The sequence below is a fragment of the Triticum aestivum genome, chromosome 1D (assembly GCF_018294505.1).
Source record: "Triticum aestivum cultivar Chinese Spring chromosome 1D, IWGSC CS RefSeq v2.1, whole genome shotgun sequence".
Taxonomy (NCBI): Eukaryota; Viridiplantae; Streptophyta; class Magnoliopsida; order Poales; family Poaceae; genus Triticum; species Triticum aestivum.
In genome coordinates, this window is record NC_057796.1 from 102008440 (window position 1) to 102029999 (window position 21560).

Consider the following 21560-nt stretch of genomic DNA (forward strand, 5'->3'; position numbering starts at 1 on the left):
GCTAGTTTTTTTTAGTGGTAAACCAACTTTATTAACTTGAAGTACGGTTTACCGGAATAACAAAAGGGTCATGGGGACCCCCCAGCCACAAATGGCGCCCAATGTCTAAAGAAGATGAAAATTTAGCTAAATTGTGTGCGTCAAAATTTAAATGACGTCCTTAAAAAATGAACTCGCAACTGATGAAGGCCTTCGATCGCTCGATAATCTCCTTTATGATAGCGCTGTAAGCTCCCTAAGTTCCTTCCTTTATCTCCCCCACTATTGTTTTGCAATCAGATGCAATGACGACTTAATTCAAAGATAAATCAAGCGCCTCCAGCGTAGGTGGATCACTTATATCTCCAAAAGTCATAGCCGATGAGCCCAAGAACTGTCCCATATGGTATCTGCAAATTGTTGCGGCTGCTCCCCTTACCCCATTCCATGAGAGACCCCCATCAATTTGAAGTTTTGGATCCACATATTCACTTGCCAAATACTAGATCCACGGATCTAAATCAACAAAAACTCACAAGGACAACAAATCACAAGAAATTTGGTATGCTTATTTTTGTGGATTTTTTTGAATTAGGGCTTAAAACATTGAAGTAGGGGTAAAAAGTGGAGAGGTGTGGGTTTCAAGTGGCAACCTTGCTCTTGATACCAAATGGTGTAGGGCCAAGCCCTTGTTTGCCCGATCTTCATGAATTGGAGGTGGATTTGAGGAGTGACATGAAGAAGACAAGGGGGGAAACACTCTATTGGAAAAGATCCACACACAAGACACTCAAATCACAAGCAAATGTATAGATCACAAGCATCCAACAACAACAAGGAAAAAAATACATAAGTAGTTCATCCAAATCTCTAGGAGAGATAGGTCTTGATAATCCTATGGTGGGGATCCTTCCCCACAAGTGGAGGCCTTGGTAATCCTAAGGAGTCATCCCCTCAAGAGGAGGTCTTCATCTCCATGAGAGCAGTCGTCTCCATGAAAGGAGTAATCCCACAAGGTGTGATACATCATACGAGCTAAGCTCTATAGTTTTGGTTCTAATCTTAGCTAACTCTAGAATGGAGGAGAGGGAAGCTATATACAGTCCAAGCCACGAAGGGGTAAGTGAGGAGGGGAAGGTACATGGGCTGCGCCCAACTCGCTGCGCGTAGACAGGGACTGGAAGTTCCGGGCGGCTTCCGGGCTTTACAAAGAGTTTGCACTACTGCATGCAAGGAATGCCGGAAGTTTTGGGGTCGAGAAGCTCCATGATGGAGGCCTGAGGTTCCGAGGGCTCCAGCAAGCTTCACCTTGCTTCTTCTTCCTCCTCTTCCATGCTTCCTTCATGGATGGGGTAGGCGTGATCTTGTGCTTAGATTCCTTGTCACGCTTAAAGCTCTGCTCAAACCTATGCATGCAAACGAGAAGAGTGTCAAGTAGTATAACATCCAAAAAGGGATCAAGTGGACATGTGTAAAGGAGAAGATTCACCTTTGTTTTGCGGCAACCACCTGTGTTGTATATTTGCAACACAAAGAGGCAATTTTAATTTTATGATAGTCACATTCTGATCCTGAGCTCAAATGCTCCTTGATGAACAGTAAAATCGGAAACCAAGTATTTGGTGCTGCATGGTTGTCGTCAGCTCATGCCATGAGATGTTTGGTCAAGTCCTATAACGAGTGAAACCCTCGTTTTGTGTTGTTGAGACATGCGCCTAAGGAGAAATTGCCACCGAAGTGAGCCGAGGAGCCAAGTGACGTGCCAGCGCTACTACTTGATTGAGTGCCAGCACGTAGCTATGCTTTCAGCAAGAATTTCACCATTGGGATTCAGTGCCTTTCGAAGCACTTTCACGTGTGAATGGAAGTCATCTTGCCCAAGACCCACGTAAACCTACCTATAGTGACGTCAAAGTACCATTGAAGATGGAGGGTTGGTTGAAATTGATTACGACGATGTCGAGTTGGCGGCGAAGGAAGACTCGGCATGAAGGTCAGCCGCCCCGTGGTGTGGAACGTAGTGGTAAGTTTTGAAAACATATTGGAGTGCTGATTTTTTTGTCATGCCTTCCACGAATGTCTTTTTCTGGTTGAAACTTTGCAAGCATACAAGACATTTGTCAAAGTTTAGCAGGGAGCATTTGAGCTCGGGAGCAGATACTCCACGCCCCAAATTTTAGGACTACTTTGAACTGAGAACGAAAATATAGAGATAAGGCAGCTGCTGAAGCGTCATTTTTTTGCTCGAATGTCCTAAAAAACGTTTTTTGGGGCAGCTGCCCTATTTTACACCGCTTCTCGGAGATGCTCTAAACCCTTTTTTTGCAACAGTTTCACTGAAATTTTGTATAAATTTCATGAGTTTTCTTTCTAAAAATTTGTGTATAAACTTCATGAGAAAACATTCTCACCCATAATTTTATAGAAGTGCATGCTCAACCAAAAAATTGATAGGCAATATATTTATATTGTCGCCAGCCGGGTCTTGATCTCGAGACCTCTTGCCTCTGATACCATATAAAAGTGCATGCTCTATCCAATGCAATCAAAAGACCAATTTGATGCAAGAGACTAGGCAATACATTTATACATCAACAAATTCATCTCTGAACTCAGTAAAAAATAAAAATAAAGTCTGTTTTTTGCAGAAATTTCACTGGAATTTTGTATAAATTTCATGAGAAAACTTTTTTTTTTTCTAAAATTTCACGAGAAGCTGGACATTTCTTTCTAAAATTTTGTATAAGTTTCATGAGAAAACATTTCTTTCTAAAATTTCACAAGAAGCTGAACATTTCTTTCTAAAATTTTGTATAAATTTCACGAGAAAACAATTCTTTCTAAAATCATGCGAGTTGGGATTTTGTGCTTAGACTCGGAGAGCGGAAACGAGACAGCGCTTTCTCCCCTCACTTTTCCCCTTCGACTCTTCTCCAGCTCCCCACCTCACCTCCAAGCAGCCAATCCAGCAACCCGTGCCGCCGCGCCGCACGGATGGCGGGTGGCAGCGGCGAGGGCGCCGCAATGTCGCCGCCTTCCTCCTCCGGTGTTGGCGGCGGCGGCGGTGGCGGAAAGCGCGGGAGGGATCCGGAGGAGGACGTGTACGTGGACAACCTCCACTCCCACAAGCGGTACCTCAGCGAGGTCGGCGCCCCTTCAGTCTCTCCATGGCTGTGCTTCCCCTTGGTTCTTGGTTTGGGCCTGAATCGGCTGGGGGAAACGGCGCTTCTGTTTCAGATTCTGGGCGGTTTCTTGCTTCCATGAACAGAGTTCTTCTCTCGTTGCGTCGATTAGCGAATCCTTTGATCCGTGATCCTTCCAGTACGAGCGAGACGGGCTTCCTTGGTTCCCGGCGCTGAATTTCGTTCTTACTGATCTCTAACTCTGCGGCTTCCTTGGTTTCCCCTTTCTCTATCTTCTTCTGCTATCCGGATTAGAATTCAGCTTTGTATCATTTACATAGATTCCTGGTTCTCAAATAGCTTTGAGTTATTGTGAAACTATACTGAACAACATTTCTGTTTCCCCCCTGAATATTGTTGCTTTATCAGCTGACCGTTGGCTGTGCTAGTGCAGATAATGGCGTCCAGCCTGAATGGGCTCTCTGTAGGAGATTCGCTTGCCGACAACATCATGGAGTCCCCTGCGAGGTCTGAGAGTTCCTCTTGTGTCAGGTTTGTGTGCTCTGATTCCGTGTACATTTCATCATGTTTACGTCTCTGATTTTTGTCGAAAAGCGGGTCTCAGAAATCCAAGATATAGATACGATGTATACTCTTTCGATCTCGTAGTATCCAGTAGGATTACTATCAATCTATTATTTTCCAATTCAGCAGCTAGCAGGGCCTCTTTGATTCATGGGAAAAGTGGAGGAAAATATGTAATAGAATATTCCTTTGGTGACATTGTTAATACATTTGATTCAAAGGAATTTTATTTTTTTTTGCATTTCTATGCACAAAGAACAAGGCAAAGGCCATGAGTTGCATAAAAACAATATGATATTACCTTTGCATGTGTTTAACCTTCCTTTGCATGTGTTAAGCTTTGATTTGAAGCTTCTTAGGATTCCTGTGCTTTAATGTTCCCCCGAATCAAACACCCAATTCCACAAAATTCCCGTGTTTTCACAATCCTCTGTTTTGCACGTGCAATCCTATCACATTCTTGCGTTTTTCATATTCCTATTTTTGTGGAATCCTGTGAATCAAAGAAGCTCTATTATGTGAGAGGAGGAATGAAATATTTTTGTGGTTCCGTATCTATTTCAGTTATAATATGCTCATCTTTTGCCTAAAAGGGGTCTATTTTTCTAACTTATCCATACAGTTCTCTATAAAATTGTAAACACCCTAATTTTCTCTTTAATCTTTTGAGAAACGCAGTCAATATCCTTGGTTTTTAGATTACGACAAACAGGGCTGGTGTGGCCTCTGTTTCAAATATTTCAGCAATTACTTGACCATAAATAAAAAAGAAGATTTGGGGATGGTAACTCCGGTGTGGTTTCTATTAAATTTAAAATAGTGAGGGTGTCATTTTCATCCATTCATCTCTTTCTCTAGCTTGTCTAAAAGCTATGTTTACAATATTGCTGCACTTTCTAGAACAGCCACCACACTATAATATTTCATAAGATGATGACTAGCGTAGTTTGTCAGAACTCCTTACAAAGTTCATGCTGATTTCCATAGTATGATTAAGCATCTAGGAATTAATATTACGTGTAACGGTACGGTTGGTTCTAATGTATTTGCAGTACAACTGTATTCCGATGGTTCTGTAATACACAACATGAATAGTGAATAATCTGGACAAAGTCTTCCATGCTTATGACTAATCTGGAGCATCTGGATACAATCTGATCCTTCTACTTTATTGCTCGATGCTTGCATCCACATGGAAGCATTTAACTTGCTGAATCATTATAAGCATGTTCTAGAACATGTCAAGCTATCATGATATAATTAAGAATATTACTTAAGGTATGCTTCTGAATATTGTTGTCCACAATGTCTTCTCGCCAAACGCTTATCCATTTAGGAGCCGTGGTCATAAGCAGTCTGCTTGAGGATATAATACTTATATAACTATATGCGTTCCGTTTGTCTTGATACACTTTGGAACCATCAAAGATCAATTATTGCTTGTTTGTTAGTTTTGCCAGGTCTTTTTTTCTTTTCTTGAATCCGTCTCTTTATATTTGATACAATTGATTGCGGGGCTTATTTCAGTTGGTATAATAATACTGCTCTTTCTCAGCAATTATATTTCTTATGGTGCACATGCTATAATGTGTTTTCCTATTTGTCACTTTCAGGGACGAAATAATCTCCCAATACTCACCAATGTCAGAAGACTCAGATGACTACCGGTACTTCGACACGCAACTAAACCCCAACGGGAGTCAAGGCGATGCAATGGTCAGCCCATCAACTAGTCCGATGTCTTCTCCTCACCGGTTCCAGAAACCGCAAGCTGGTTTCCTACCATCAAGCCCATATCCTCTCCCCAGCTGCTCCCTCTCATCCGTGGCTTGCTCTCACCCTCGACGTGGCTCTGAGAATGAAGGCCGGTTCCCGTCTTCACCCAATGACATGTGCCACGGCGCGGACCTGAGGCGAACAGCGCTACTGAGGTCGGTGCAAATGAGGGTGCATGGTCCCCATGCATACGACCCGTCATTCGGCAGCCGGCAGGAGCAAGAACATGTCCATGAGCATGATGATGAACATGGTCATGAACATCTGGAAGATTTGGGAGGGCCGGAAAGACCATCTTGCAGGAAATCAATTGATAATGAAGCTAGTGGCTACCAGGGGGCTGAAAACAGCTATGGGCGGCAGGAGCATGATATTGATTACATCCACGGCTGCACAGCTGATGATGTCTTGAGTGGCCCCAAGTTCAAGCAAGAAGATGATAACCAAGGTAATTCTGACGCCAGTATGGATAAAACTAGATAGATACTATCAGAGTGCAATCACACCATGCAATTGTTGTAGTATTAATTATGGCAATGGGAGATCAGGTTTTTTGCTGTTGTAATTTTCTATGCTGTTAGATTTGTTGCAATCTGGCTGCTTTCCGTAATTTTGAAATTGTGGCATTTGAGTACCTGTCTGCTGTTTGAACGAAAAAGTCTTGCGGAGAGTGATTTATAGTATATCCGTGCATGCAATGTTTTTTCTGATTTTTTGCAACGTTTCAAAGCATTACATGATGTTTGGGTTTTTTCTCGTTTCAGAGTGTATCATAGTTTGCGCTCTTATTCGTTGGTAGACAAATAGAAATTACAATACACTATGAAAAGAGAAGAAAAAGGAGGGGAAAAAAACGATGAAACTATGTAACACTATGAAACAAAACAAATTTGCCAAAGTAGAAAACATGGCACAAATATCAAAATCCTGTGCATGGTAGAATATAATTTCTCCTGCGAACATTTAACTAGCACTCTCTACTCAAACTAAAGCCTGAAGCAGAGATATGGGTCGGCATATAGTCCCGTTATCTGTACCATCCAGACGGACTGATTGGTTGGTAGGCAGGGCATTGAATATAGCATGTGCGAGCGTCTGATATTCACTACTCCCTCCGTCCTATAATATAGAAGCGTTTTTTACACTAGTGTAGTGTCATAAACGCTCTTATATTATGGGACGGAGTGTCAACAACACTGTTATATTATGGGATGGAGAGAATATATTGGAGATGGTGGTAGGTTGTAATTTGTAAAGTTCACGAATGGACCACTGGTACAGGACCTGCATCAGTCATGTACCGATGGCAACATTGTGAAGCTCCGTCGCGCAGCATTGCATGGGATTAGTGTGACTGTGTGAGCAGCATATTTTGAATGAACTGCACTTTATATGGTCCCTCAAATCCTCCATTTGTAATAAACAAACTCAAATAGAAGGCTACTTACAGTGCCTGACGCAACTTTCTGAACGCATTACCAGTTTTTGTTCCTAATTTTGTATTTTCTGCAGGTTTGATGTAATTGAGGATTAACTCAAGTTTTCTTGTGCATGATTGGGAATTTTCTGAAAGCATCTAGCTCGTCTCTCTCCCTTTGCCGTCTGTTGTACAACAATCTCTTCAACGTGTAGTTCTTAGATTACATATGTAGTGTTGCAGAAAAGGATTACATATGTAGTTTCTGTACAGTTTATATGATTTTCTGCAGGTTTTTGTAGTTCAGATGTGTAGTTTCTGTGCAGTTTATGTGATTTTGGACTATGAAATGCTTGTGATGTTCCCATACGCAAAAGATTTGATGTACTTCCATGGAACCAGCTAAAGATGTGTCCATCGATCATCACTAGAGTTGTCAAGTTGTTTTTCTGATACAATTACATGAGTCGTGTCCAACTGATTAAAGGAAAAAAATATTTATTTTGCGAAAATCAGATAACATCAGAATGAACAACTTCCAGGGGAAATACCGAATGGTCCCTGGTACATATGTACCCTATATGGGGAATTTTTTTAATGATTAAACAAAAAGTCAAAATAGTTAAGAAACTATTTTTAGAATAAACTTGACTTACTTGCGCACTAGTATATAAATTTTAATAAAAAAAGAAACTACGTTGACTTCACAGCGAAAAAGACAAAAATTATTTGCTATTATAGGTCACTATTCACGCTATTTTGACTGAAAATTTGTCTTTTTTGAAAAAAAAGTCAAAGAGGAATTTGTTTTTTTGAACTTTTCTTACTAGTACAATGGAAGGTCAAGTTTTTTAAGAAATATTTTTAGAAATTTTTGACTTCTTGTTAAATTATTAAAAAAATCCATATAGGGTACATATGTATCCAGGAACCAAAGAATTTCAGGCCTGTTCAGCTATCCACCAGCTCACCGGAATTATAAGATCTGCGGAACACCTATTTTCCAGCTCCACTATTTTAGCCTGCAGCTCCACGAGCTGAGTCTGGAGCGGACGGACTATTAAGCACTGTTTAAGAATTATATTTCGCTATTGCCATAGCATCCTGGAACAGCCCCAGTGCATCATGAGCTTAATTCATCGCTGCAATTGCCCCAACTACAAGACCGACCGCAGATGACCATTGTGGGTCACAGCAGTAATGAACAACGGACGAGAAGCAGTATTGAATTTTTGCGAAAGTCTTAACAGTTTGCAGTCTGTTGAAATTGCCAATTCAAGTGACAACTATCTCCTCAGACTGAAACCTATTTACTGTGTTGCGAACCCAATAGACAGCAAACTTTCACGTCCATCAGAGCAAAGCAAAATAAGCTATAAAACACAAAGGGCAGATTTATTAATGTCATCACCAGTTGGTACTGTTTGTTCTTGAGTAAACCCTTTTACTGCTAAAGTAAATCCCTGTAACCGAAAAGGTAAACGGCTGAGAAAACAGATATCAGATGTTGTTCAACATTGAACCAAAACAGATAATCTATTGCCGCTAAACTTTCACTGCCATCTCTCTGATCTCTATTTCTCTTTGTCTTTCTTCACTTCTCTCTTGTGGCAGGCGGTACTGTTGTACTACTGACTACACCCCCAACAATGGCAGGGCTGGGGCACGTGGGTCATCACCATTAAGAGGAGAAGGCTGAAAGAATGTTCTTCTTGATGGCGAATTCATCGGCTTTGGAAGGACTGATCGACTGTCATGTTATGAAACAGGAAATTAGGTCATAAATATGGAGATTAAGTAATAATAATGTGACAAGAATCAACTTTCTTGTTACCCACCTTCTCCAACAAGCGATGAAGCCTCTCAGTTTCCTTCTTGGTATAGTCAGAGCCCTTCTGCAATATCTTCTTTGCAACATTCACATAGATCTTTCCATGCCTGGTTTATAGAAGAAAAATGTTGAGGCCATCAATGGCATTGCTACTACTAACATTAAAATAAAATCTGAGAACAATTTGATAACTTGCAAACACAGTGGAGGAGAGGTAGAAGTTAGTACTTGACAGCAGGACCACTGAGCTTCGCAGCCTCCTCTTCAATTTTAGAGAGGATTTCCTTCCGCTTGTCATCAGCAGCACTGTGGAATTCCTTGACAAGAGCATCCAAACTTGCCACAAGCCCAGCCTACAGAAATTGCAACGGATAGGGGCTTTATCAGATTATTACATTTTCACCCAGCTTACTTCCACAGTGTGCTCTCATGTGTGACCAACCTCTGAAGTAAGCTGACCCTTTGAATCACGGCTAGTTCCACTTTTCTCATTAATGAACTTAACAAAGTCATCCAACTCCCGACCGCTCTCATACTCTTCACCAGCTTTGTTACCCTTCGGGAAGAACTTCAATGTGGGAAAACCAGAAACTCCATACCTGAAAGTAATATACACGATTAAAATTCTTCTTCCATTATGTGGTTAAATATCTCATGCATAACCAAAATTGGTAGGTAAGTCAGATAAATGTGTTAGATTTAACAGGTCTTCCATTTGGGTTCATTCAAGAAAACTTCACGAAATTACATTAAAAAAAAGGGAGACCAGTCTACAAAAGTCATTAGAACAGAGAATTCAGAGTGCATACTTCTCAGCCAAGCTTGTGTATTTGTCTGCATCAAGATTAGCAATCACGACACCCTCATCTTGCTTGAAAACAGAGGCCACCTTCTCATATATCTAAGAAATTACAAACTTGAGTTAGAAAGCTGGAAAATGAAGATGCATGACAGTTCTTGTATGAGAAAAGTATGTTATTAAGGAAATTGCCAAGTTACTGAGATCTACAACTAACCGGAGCAAGACTCTTGCAGTGACCACACCTGTCAAGCAAAAATGGCACTTGATGAAATTATGTCTGTTAAAGTGGTGCAATGAAGTAGATTTTGGTGCATGGCAAACTGATCATAATAACCTACCATGGGGCATAGAACTCAACAAGGACATCTTTGGTTTCATCAAGGACAACCGAGTCAAAGGTTTCCTCGGTCAGAACCACAACACTTGAAGGAACTGCGGCTATCTTCACATTGGTTGCTGAAAGACAGATGTCAGAGATTAAAGGACCACCATGAAGTTATAAGGCTAGTAACACTCAACAGGAGTAAAACAAAAATGAGAGACGCCAACATATACATATAAATTTAATGATGCTACACAAGTAACTCCAGCAGCCTTTCCAGTATTAAATGTCAAGTGTATAACTGAAGATGAATGGTACCAATAGAACATGCACAAGTGACAAGGGGGTCAAAGGAAGTGCCACCACATTGCTTAAGTACTAATAATTGTCTAATTTCTACTTCAGTGTGATGCTTATCTTCCAACTTAGTTTTCCTGTGGTGAAAACTTAAATGTTCTACATAATCCATTAAATGGTCATAGAGAACCCGACTGACTTGAAACCCACCAAGACAGCATGGCTGGAAAATGTACTACAACACAAGTTGGAGTTTACCTGCTTCAGAGTTAACATATTCTGTAAGGGCTTCAGCAGTGCGTTGACCCTCATACCTAAACAATGAGTTCAACATTAAGTTTTCAGATTTTATTTTATAACAAGAAGGGAATTAATCAAATACAAAGTGTGCATTCTCACTTCTTGGGCTCCAAGGAACCTTTGGGAAACCACTGGATTGTGGGGTAGCCAGAAACTCCATACTTGCTGCACACACTCTTGTGCTCATCGCAGTCAACCTGGATAAGGAGAAACTTAGTAAATATGCCATAACAAATACTATGCAATTTAGAGGCTAATAACAGTATATGTTATACAGTTGTTGACAAAAAAATTGTTATAGCATTAATGTACAAAACACTTTCAAAAGCACAAGATTTACCTTGGCAATCAAGACTGATTTAGCCTTTTTAAAACTTGCAGCAAGCTTCTCATATTCTGGAGCAAGCTTCTTGCAGTGGCCACACCTATAAAACAGAAAACAATCATCAAATAATGAACCAATGAGTAGAAAAGTACAGTCATCTAAGGAAGAAATAGTTTTTACAAACAAGATAATAAATATGAGACTAACAGAAATAGTAGACACGATTTTAAATGCAATTGCCTCCGATCAATTAGGATTGGTTCGTATATTGATAATATTACCTACCACAACTATGAATAATTTACATGGATCACTTGGTATGATTTGCAACATCCATCGGTTGATAGCTTGGTGAAAGCTTTTCCTCGTTACAATAGATTATTGTTTTCATACTTGCAATGAATTATTAGGTATTGAAAGGTGGGTTTTGAGCTCAACAGCTCTTGCCTTTCATACTATATTCAGTTCGATGCACCAACTGATTCACCGACAAGCCTATGGTATAAGGTAGAAAATATAGTTCAACACTTACTGGAACAACCCAAGTAGTAAAAAAACTGAAGTTCGTCCTGACACACAAAGCCAAGAAGCATTCTACCTTTGAATATGATCCAGAACAACCCACCAGATATCTAACAACATCAAAGATGACCCTTAAAGTGGACGCTTTACTCGCTATGACAATGCGCATGTAAGCCAAAGATACATTAAAATCACCACAAAATAAGATTTGATCCGAATCCCCAACCAGTAGATTGTTTCTACTGTCATACCCAGATTTTTTTTCAAAGAAATCTGAGATCCAAAGACTGGGATCAGAATTGCAGCAAAATTCTCAACAGGCTAATACCAATTCCAATTATAGTGCACGTCAAAAGGAGATCAAAACAGTTCCGTCTGCCAGCGTGAACAAGGCAGATCGTTTGTTTTAGCTCAAGATCCCAATATTTTCCCACTTCAACGGGAGTTCGGTCCAGCAGCATCTAGACTGCTCTACTCCAAGCTACAATTTCGCTACGATCCGTTCCAGCGGCAACCCGGGCACGATCCCATCAGAGATCCGAGCTCGGCGACCAGTGGAGTAAGCAAAGCAACCACGGATCCAGATCCAAGCGGCGCACGCGCAGGTCAAACTACACAAGCACGTCGGGATACGAGGAGATAGGGAGGGCAGGGGAGGGATGCGGCGGGCCACGGACCAGGGAGCGTAGAACTCGACGAGTGCGCCACGATCCTGGCCGACCTCCTTCTCGAAGGTGGACTCCGTGAGGGCAAGCACCTCGTCGCCGTCGGCGGCGGCTGGGTAGAGCGCCGCGGCCGCGAGCAGGAGGAGGACGGGGAGGAGGGTTTTGCGGTAGATCTGAGGGGTCGCCATGATCTGTTTTGCTGCGAGCTCGGGTGACCGGGGTAAGCAGGTTAATATACGGTTGGCACCTGTTCTTCTTGCACTAGTACTTGGTGGGCCCGCGGCGGGCCGATTGGATAGTAGAAGGATATAATTTCATATCATGTTTATTGTGGAAAGTATTTAATTTTCAGATTTCCCTCAAACTTTTTTAAATTTTTCAGATGTCCCTAGAAAAAATAATTTTCAGATAAATTTATTATCTTCTAGAGGGAAAATATATACATTTAATAATCGGTATAAATGTTATAATTGATATGGGATTTATAAGCTTTCCCAACTAACGCTTTGGCTGCCGTTGGATGAGGCCCACGGATCTTCAGGCTTCCTAGTGTTCCACGTCACACAAATGTTGCGTTTGCTCGTTGCCGTCCACGCCTGAATGCTCTCGTGCGAGCGACTCTCCACGATGACCTTATCTTTCTCCCCTATTTGATCATCTCCACTCACTTCTCGATGTCCCTCGCCGACACTTCTCTTTACTCCCCGTCACTGCGCTCGCGCACCTCCGTCCCCGCCGCATTCATGCGTCTCCACCTTTGTCACGCAGCTTTGCATTTGCTCGCGGCTCCATCCCTTTCCTCGCCAGTGATCACGGGGATCCAGCGCGCACTTTCTTCGCCGCTCACGTGGCCCCGCCCTTTCCTTCGTTGTGTGAGTAGGAGCATCAGAGGTTTCGTGTGCGGTCGCATGATGAGGACCTATGGAGGTCCTACGACGGTCGTGCTATAAGAAGCCCTGGAGGTCCTGCGGGTGGACGTGTGGGAAAGAGCAAGGCGGCATCCGACTTTCGTGCGGCTGGGCCTGCACCGGTGGACCCGGCGGTGTACAGTCGCCCAGTGATTGGCATCGTCACGCACCTGGAGGACGACGTGGCGGGGGGAGGGTGTAATGCCCACGATGCAGCTATATCTCTCACGTGTCGAGGCACGACTTAGAGGCATAACCGCATTGTAGGTTTTGTCGCAAGAAGGGTCATCTTCACACAATCCCATGTAATGAATAAGAATGGGATAAAGAGGGTTGGCTTACAATCGCCACTTCACACAATACTTAAATAATCATACATCATTCAAAATACACACATAGACCGACTAAGGTCAAAACCAAATGGAAAGAAGATAACCCCAAATGCTAGATCCCCGATCGTCCCAAATGGGCTCCACTACTGATCATCAGGAAACGAAACATAGTACATACCAAGTTCCTCGTCGAACTCTCACTTGAGCTCGGTTGCGTCGCCTGCACTGGGTATCGTCGGCACCTGCAACTGTTTTGGTAGAATCTGTGAGTCACGAGGACTCAGCAATCTCACAACCCGCGAGATCAAGACTATTTAAGCTTATGGGTAGGATAAGGTAATGAGGTGGAGCTGCAGCAAGCACTAAGCATATATGGTGGCTAACATACGCAAATGAGAGCGAGAAGAGAAGCAACGCAAACGGTCGTAAGCTATAAGTGATTAAGAAGTGATCCTGAAACTACTTACGCACAAGCATAACACAAGACCGTGTTCACTTCCCGGACTTCGCCGAAAAGAGACCATCACGGCTACACACGCGGTTGATGTATTTTAATTAAGTTAAGTGTCAAGTTCTCTACAACCGGACATTAACAAATTCCCATCTGCCACATAACCGCGGGCACGGCTTTTGAAAGTTTATACCCTGCAGGGGTGTCCCGACTTAGCCCATCACAAGCTCTCACGGTCCACGAAGGATATTCCTTCTCCCAGGAAGACCCGATCAGACTCGGAATCCCGGTTACAAGACATTTCGACAATGGTAAAACAAGACCAGCAAAGCCGCCCAATGTGCCGACAAATCCCGATAGGAGCTGCACATATCTCGTTCTCAGGGCACACCAGATGAGCCAGACGTCGGGTTGGCATAGACCCTGGTTGCCCAGGGGGCGCCGGACATCGCTCGGTTTGGACCAGCACTCAGAGGAGCACTGGCCCGGGGGGGTTAAAATAAAGATGACCCTCAGGAGCGCGACTCCCAAGGGAAAAAGGCTTAGGTGGCAAATGTTAAAACCAAGGTTGGGCCTTGCTTGAGGAGTTTTATTCAAAGCGAACTGTCAAGGGGTTCCCATAAAACCCAACCGTGTAAGGAACGCAAAATCAAGGAACATAACACCGGTATGATGAAAACTAGGGCGGCAAGAGTGGAACAAAACACCACGAATAAGGCCGAGCCTTCCACCCTTTACCAAGTATATAGATGCATTAATTAAATAAGAGATATTGTGATATCCCAACATATCCATGTTCCAACATGGAACAAACTTCATCTTCACCTGCAACTAGCGACGCTATAAGAGGGGCTGAGCAAAGCGGTAACATAGCCAAACAACGGTTTGCTAGGAAGGTGGGTTGGAGGCTTGACATGGCAATATGGGAGGCATGATACAACAAGTGGTAGGTAGCGCGACATAGCGATAGAGCGAACAACTAGCAAGCAAAGATAGAAGTGATTTCGAGGGTATGCTCGTCTTGCCTGAAATCCCGCAAGGAAGAAGAACAAGTCCATGAAGAAGACAAACGGACGTAGTCGAACGAATCCTCACAATCGCAACGTAACCGGAACTATCAAGGAGAAGCGCAACCGGAAAGAAGCAAGCAACATAGTAAACAATCATCACATAAACATGGCATGATGCACAATCAAGTATGATGCATGTCCGGTTTAAAAAGGCATGGCATGGCAAAGTGCACAAACAACACTACAAATTTAGTGGAGCTCAATATGCAACGACTTGCATATTGACGAAACACCACATGACTCATTTAGTTCTCTCTTGGTTATGTACCCAACAATATTAAATGTTGTAAAACATGGCAAGGGGTGAAGCATAACAAAACTACCTATCTAGGCAAGTTTAAATGACGCCGGAAACAACAAACAACAATTCCGGAAAATCCCCATATGCATATTTTGAATTAGCTACTGCTCTGCCCTAAAACATATTTTAATGTTGCTAAACAGTAAAACAAAGGGCATCATGTTAATCTATGCATTTTTCCACCCCAATTACATATATAGTTTATTAAAATCGGAGCTACGGTTAATTAGTTATGAAATAAAGCATTTTACCATGGCATTTATGCAAAATTAAACAAACAGCAAGTTTAAACATTTTAAACATGGATGAAAGTTGCATATTATGAAACTAGATAGAATTCTAAACATTTTTCATATATAAAACATTTACATATGATGCATGGTTAATTAGTTATTAGATGCATGAACACTAGGGGCTTTTCTGAAAAACTGCACTATCTGGATAATCAGCAAATTCACATAACAGGGGAAAAAACATGACACGGGCCTAATCTGGTGCATGATGGGCCAACAGAGAGGAGGGGCTGGGCGGCTGCTCACATCGGGCCAACAGGCCGGCTGGGGAATGTAGAGGCGCTGGACCTTGGCGTGCTGGAAGCGACCCAGGCGCGGGTCAACGCGCGGCGGCAGCGTGCGCTCGTTCTCTGCTCGGAGGAGGACGAGGCAGAAGGCAGGGGCGATGCAGGGGAAGCAGAGGCGCGGCGGTCTCGAGCGGCAGCGGGCTCCAGGGAAGGCCGGCGAGGTGCAGACGGGGCGGATCCGGCTGGCCGGCGCCGGATCCGGGCAACGACGGCGCGGGTGGAGCTCAGGGGCGGCGTCAATTCCCTATGGAAGAAAGACAGGGAGGGAGCATTCAGAGAGAGAGAGGAAGAGCAGAGAAGGAGAAGGAAGCAAGGTGAGGGCAGGCGCGGCTTCGGTCGACCAGCTGTTGGTCGGAGGCGACGAGGGTCGAAGACGAAGGCGCGAGCGAGCGAGGATCGAGCTCGTGCATCCGTGACGTCCTGCAGGACAAAGACAACAGAGAGAATTTGAGCGACAGAGAGAGAGAGAGAGAGAACCCGAGGAAGAGGGAAGGAAGCAAGGGCACGGCCTTGGTTTGGGAGGAGCTGGTCTCCATGGATGGAGGAAGCGAGGAGGCGCGACGAATGCTGGTGCCCCTGGTGGTGGACGCCGGCAGCATCGGCGATGGTCAGAAACGAGGCAGAGGCGCGCACGATCGGGAGCTCCTCTCCTGATCGAGCTCGTGGATGAGGGGGTCGAGCGCTCGGGCTCTGGATCGAGAGGAGGAGCTCGGGGCCTTGGGAGCAGAGGAGGTGGCGGCTGTGGTTGGTCGGCGGCGCAAATCCAGGGAGATGGTCGGAGGCGGGAGAGGATCTGGATCGGGTGCGGCTTCGGTTGGTCTGATGCTGAAAACAAGGGAAGGAGAGAGGCTGGCTGCGGGCTTGGATCCCAAGGGGGATTTGGTGGAGTGGCGGCGGCGGCTGCGGGATGGAATGGAATGGATGGATTGGACAGGTAGGGGCTAGGGTTTAGACTGTTATAAATAGCATGTGGGTTTTTGGTTAGGGGCTAATTTGGCCCGTCCGATCGTAACCGGGCGGTCGAGAATAGATAGGTTAGGGAGTCCAAATAAGAAAACGGATATGTTCTAGGGATGTTTGAGGATGATCCAGACACATCGGTCACGATTGAGCGGTTTGGGTTCGGGACAGTTTTGGATGCGCTCGAGAGGGGGTCTGAGAGAGGTCGACAAAGACAAAGGGTCCTGATAAAGGTCAACAAAGACGAGGAAGAAGCGGCAACTACGAGCGGATGCAACTTTTGAAAACATGACGGCAACGGAGTGCCGATGCAATGCGAATGATGCGATGATGAATGCAACAAACAAATAAAACACACGGCAACAACGAAAAACATGGAAGGCGTCTGGAGCGTCGGTCTTGGGGCGTCACAACACTCCTCCACTTACAAGAGATCTCGACCCGAGATCTAAGGATGACACGGGGAGAAACGGAAGAGGACGAGGTAAAACAAAGTTGCTTCTTTGACAAACGAGTGAAACCCACAAACCTTGAGAGGTTGAACAAATCGAAAGAAAGAATGAGGTGAACGATATTGCAAACACTGCGTTAGCAGAGAAGAACAAAGAACATGATGAGAACCAAGAGCTTAGGGGACAAGATAGATTTTGAAGCCACTCCGGTTAAAACAAGATAGAGTAGGATTACGAATGATATAATTTGGACAGCACTCCGACTGAAAGTGGAAGGAATTAACATGAACTTGAGAAGATGGGATGATACTTGATGAAATCAACAACACACTGCCTCCGGAACTATTGAAAAATGGCACAAGGGGTAAGAAAGATTTCAGACCGCACTCTGGTTGAGGAAGGAGACAAAACTTGATAAGATGAGGGAGCTCGAATGAAAACACGACACTCATGTTAAATGGATAAGCTAGGAAAAGAACATGATCTCCAAAATGAGATGATGGGTCGAAGAAAACATCACAATGCCTTTGGGACAAATGAAAGAGTGGAATCAAGAGAACAGAGAAGAGAACAACAACTTCTATCACAATTGAATTTGAAAGAGCCTCCTTAAAAAAAAGGATTGAACGGAGTTGTTGGAAAACCAACAACGAAAAGAATAAGCTTGTAGTGGACTTATGGAAACATCTCAACATTATGAGGTGACAAACGGCCACTAAAGGAAGCCATTGATTTGAGTGAGAGCACCAAGGCGATGAAAAACTTCTTTCACCAAGAGGATAGGAGAAAACTTGGATCATTGATAAGCACCATAATAGCAACATTCCTTAGGGAAGGCTTTAGGTGAAACATGACACAAGATAAATCCAACGAAGAGATTGGTGGATTTAAAATATCTCATTCTTGACAACATGTGAATCATGAAACGCGAACTCAAATTGTCAAGAGTGACATAACACCACCTCAAATGATAAGGTAGAACGAATTGCACTTTGGAATGCAGGAAGAAGAATATTTGAGCTCTTCCAACAAGAATCTTGAGAACACTTCGAGAATGAATTAAATCCTTAATGAACCACCATGAAGAAACTCCATGAAGAACTCCGGTAAGAAAAGGATGATAGAAAGAAAGAGAAGTTGAAAACACAAGGTGAAGCCTTGCGGTGATAAGATGAAGCTTTGAAATGATATAACCGAGAAAACTTGGAACTCCGAAAAGAAAGATGAACAAATGAAATCAAGAATTTTGATGAACCTCCGGAATAAGGAATTTAATTTACTCGATGAAACAAGAATAAGAATTACATTATGCTCATCCTTCACCAATTAAATTGATGACAAGCAATGGATTTGGCATGCCACTTATTCTCGTAGAAAGGATTAAGATAGATATGGCGCAAACTTGGGAAGCTCTTCAACAAACCACCGGTAGGATTGGAAAGAACGAATGAATCTATATGATAACGAAGGAAGAGAACTCTTGAACAAACCACCGTAAGAATTGATAATGAACGAAGAAAAGATAAAGAAACACCGGGAAGAATTAGAAAATGAACGAAGATACTTGAGAGAATTTAGATACAAGTGAACGCAGAGATCCTGAGCTGATTAGATAATACTTGAATGATGCACCGGTATGATTTGGAGAACGAGAGCTGAAAGCTTGAATGAATAATTCTGAGATGATGGGCTCCGGAGAATCAAACTGAAAAGACTCCTGAAATGCTCCGGATGGGTGAAAAGAATTCTCACAATCGAAAACAATTATGAGAGGATGGCATCAAGCTAGAACCATGAATCTTGAAGAGAATGAAGCAAGATTTAAGAGAAACTCTTCTTTGGTCTTCAAATGTTGAGAATGACGATGAGAAACACCACCATTAATTGTTGAGGCACTCCGGAATGAAAATTGGAAAGGTTGAACCAACGATGAAAAGAATTTGAAAGATCTTGGAGAAAGACATATGACTGATGATAACCCATTCTTACGTCAAACCTTGAAAAGAATTTTAGAAGCTCCGGGAAAATTAGAAGAGTCAGGTAAGATCCTGGGAAAAGACATGTGGGTTAGGGCCCACTCAAAAGAACCACCGTTGAATGATTGCTTGAAAAGAGAGATTGCACCGGTTGAATTAAATGGCTTGAATGAGATAGCATCCTCAAAAGAACTTGAGTGAATTGAGAATGGAAACTTGAATCTTCTGAGATATCTTCATCACTCCGGAACAATTGAATAGCGAGAAGTGGATGATTAAGAGGTGCACCGGTACGAGAAAAACATTTGAAACGAGGAAAAGATATGATCGGCAAAGCTTGAATTTAATCCACTGGAGAAGAAAGAGAACGAATAATGTTGAAGTTAAGGCTCCGTTAGTATCTTCCTGAGAATCACCGGATAAGAACATTGACGGAAAAGAATGGAGAGACTTCCCATCTATAAGATGGATACTTGATTAAGAAATCTGAATCCTTGAAGAAAAGGGGTGGGAGGGCGGGGAAAACAAAGACAACTTGGGACGGATGAAGCAAACACCGTTGCAAAGAACTGAGAATTGATCTCGCGAATGTTGAAATGATCGGATCCACTTGAAAAAGAGCACGTCGGTTGGAAAAGAATTGGCATGACAATCTCGATGATCAAGAAGGATTGGTATTCACATAGAAGTATGAGAACACCGCTTAGGAAAGGTAAGGAATCAACACCTGACAATGAAGCAACTCGAATACCACAACTTAAAACAAAACAAAGGATTGGCTCGCAGAATAAGCCGGAAACAAACATATGATAGAGATTTGCCCAAAGTGTTCGTGATGAGGCCCCACGGGCACGACGTACAGCAGACGTCACGAATGACAAACAAGACGTCCCCGAATCGGCATAGCCAAGGATTCTTTAAGACGCCTCGCGACCACTGTAAATCGACCGTGAAAAGCGAACCACTAGACGTTGGACCCCAATCTCAAATCATACATCTATCGAAAATATATTCTAGGAGCTACTTGAATTCCCACCTATAAACTCCCGAAACTTTCTGGTTATGCAATCAGGTGTTGGGGATACAGGGGACGCAATATATCTCACCCAAACTAACAATCCCTAGATCCAGCTGTATCCATCCGTCAACACATAACCAAGAAAACTCCAGAAATCGTGTACCTCAACCTTCGAAAAGCATCCGTTATACGAGTTATGGCAATACTCCCGAACTCCTGCCCCAGTACTGAGTGGCGTCGAGGTGATCTCACCAACAACTGCATAAAATAGATTTTCGATGTCGACGAAACTCAGGTATTCCAGAACTGCAACGATAAAATTGTGACGACAACACCTCGGAGCTCAACTCCCCGGGACACTGCCACAACCCCTAAATGTCAGGAGGCACCAAGAACAATGTTCTCGTCACAAGAATATCGAAACGATCCCAAGATACCCGCGTGATCCTAAAATTTATTTTAGTGAAATTTGAGGAGAGGAAAGACAAAACATCTACGTCAGGAGGCCTCACCAGAGCGACGAAGGGAATGAGGAGTAAAAAGAATCCTACTCTCCGATATATATAATCCTAAGACTCAAAACATTTTTGTTCTAGACTCAACAACGTCAGCGATTCGATCAAGCAGGGGGCTCCTAAGTCGGGGATGGCTCTGATTACCAACTTGTAACGCCCACGATGCGGCTATATCTCTCACGTGTCGAGGCATGACTTAGAGGCATAACCGCATTGTAGGTTTTGTCGCAAGAAGGGTCATCTTCACACAATCCCATGTAATGAACAAGAATGGGATAAAGAGGGTTGGCTTACAATCGCCACTTCACACAATACTTAAATAAATCATACATCATTCAAAATACACACATAGACCGACTACGGTCAAAACCAAATGGAAAGAAGATAACCCCAAATGCTAGATCCCCGATCGTCCCAACTGGGCTCCACTACTGATCATCAGGAAACGAAACATAGTAACGACCAAGTTCCTCGTTGAACTCTCACTTGAGCTCGGTTGCGTCGCCTGCACTGGTATCGTCGGCACCTGCAACTGTTTTGGTAGAATCTATGAGTCATGAGGACTCAGCAATCTCACAACCCGCGAGATCAAGACTATTTAAGCTTATGGGTAGGATAAGGTAATGAGGTGGAGCTGCAGCAAGCACTAAGCATATATGGTGGCTAACATACGCAAATGAGAGCGAGAAGAGAAGCAAAGCAAACAGTCATAAGCTAGAAGTGATCAAGAAGTGATCCTGAAACTACTTACGCACAAGCATAACACAAGACCGTGTTCACTTCCCGGACTCCGCCGAAAAGAGACCATCACGGCTACACACGTGGTTGATGTATTTTAATTAAGTTAAGTGTCAAGTTCTCTACAACCGGACATTAACAAATTCCCATCTGCCACATAACCGCGGGCACAGCTTTCGAAAGTTTATACCCTGCAGGGGTGTCCCAACTTAGCCCATCACAAGCTCTCACGGTCAACGAAGGATATTCTGTAACATCCCAAATTTTCAATTTGGAATGTTATACATAGATCATCATTTGCATATCATGTTTTGTT

The 21560-nt window shown here is 43.2% G+C and overlaps 2 protein-coding genes across 3 annotated transcripts; one reads left to right on the forward strand and one right to left on the reverse strand.

The window, feature by feature from the left end:
* The first annotated feature begins 2865 nt into the window (after nucleotides 1-2865).
* LOC123180574 (uncharacterized) lies at nucleotides 2866-7270 on the forward strand. Of its 2 annotated transcripts, XM_044592649.1 has the most exons (4): nucleotides 2866-3123; nucleotides 3556-3653; nucleotides 5300-5910; nucleotides 6975-7270. In XM_044592649.1, the coding sequence occupies exons 1-4, from the start codon at nucleotides 2974-2976 to the stop codon at nucleotides 6983-6985; spliced, it is 870 nt and encodes a 289-aa protein (XP_044448584.1). In that variant the 5' UTR covers nucleotides 2866-2973; the 3' UTR covers nucleotides 6986-7270. The 2 variants fall into 2 exon arrangements, with proteins under 2 accessions (XP_044448584.1, XP_044448583.1); XM_044592648.1 differs by lacking the exon at nucleotides 6975-7270 and having other exon boundaries at nucleotides 2868-3123; nucleotides 5300-6145.
* Nucleotides 7271-8248: 978 nt separating this feature from the next.
* LOC100682434 (protein disulfide isomerase-like 2-1) lies at nucleotides 8249-12209 on the reverse strand. The gene is made up of 11 exons (XM_044592650.1): nucleotides 11956-12209; nucleotides 10772-10856; nucleotides 10531-10628; nucleotides 10390-10445; nucleotides 9851-9968; nucleotides 9727-9754; nucleotides 9520-9611; nucleotides 9153-9309; nucleotides 8939-9063; nucleotides 8718-8817; nucleotides 8249-8629 (listed from the first exon to the last, which is right to left on the reverse strand). Exons 1-11 carry the CDS (start codon nucleotides 12129-12131, stop codon nucleotides 8561-8563), a joined length of 1104 nt encoding a protein of 367 aa, XP_044448585.1. The 5' UTR covers nucleotides 12132-12209; the 3' UTR covers nucleotides 8249-8560.
* Nucleotides 12210-21560: the final 9351 nt, after the last annotated feature.

Excerpts from the sequence above, each read along its gene's own strand:
- LOC100682434 (XM_044592650.1), bottom strand. The coding sequence starts at position 12,131 with ATGGCGACCCCTCAGATCTACCGCAAAACCCTCCTCCCCGTCCTCCTC. Across the intron at positions 10,629-10,771 it reads AATCAGTCTTGATTGCCAAG|GTTGACTGCGATGAGCACAA; the intron begins GTAAATCTTGTG and ends CTCCTTATCCAG. Across the intron at positions 9,969-10,389 it reads ATATGTTAACTCTGAAGCAG|CAACCAATGTGAAGATAGCC; the intron begins GTAAACTCCAAC and ends TCTGTCTTTCAG.
- LOC123180574 (XM_044592648.1), top strand. The coding sequence starts at position 2,974 with ATGGCGGGTGGCAGCGGCGAGGGCGCCGCAATGTCGCCGCCTTCCTCC. Across the intron at positions 3,124-3,555 it reads ACAAGCGGTACCTCAGCGAG|ATAATGGCGTCCAGCCTGAA; the intron begins GTCGGCGCCCCT and ends GTGCTAGTGCAG. Across the intron at positions 3,654-5,299 it reads GAGAGTTCCTCTTGTGTCAG|GGACGAAATAATCTCCCAAT; the intron begins GTTTGTGTGCTC and ends TGTCACTTTCAG.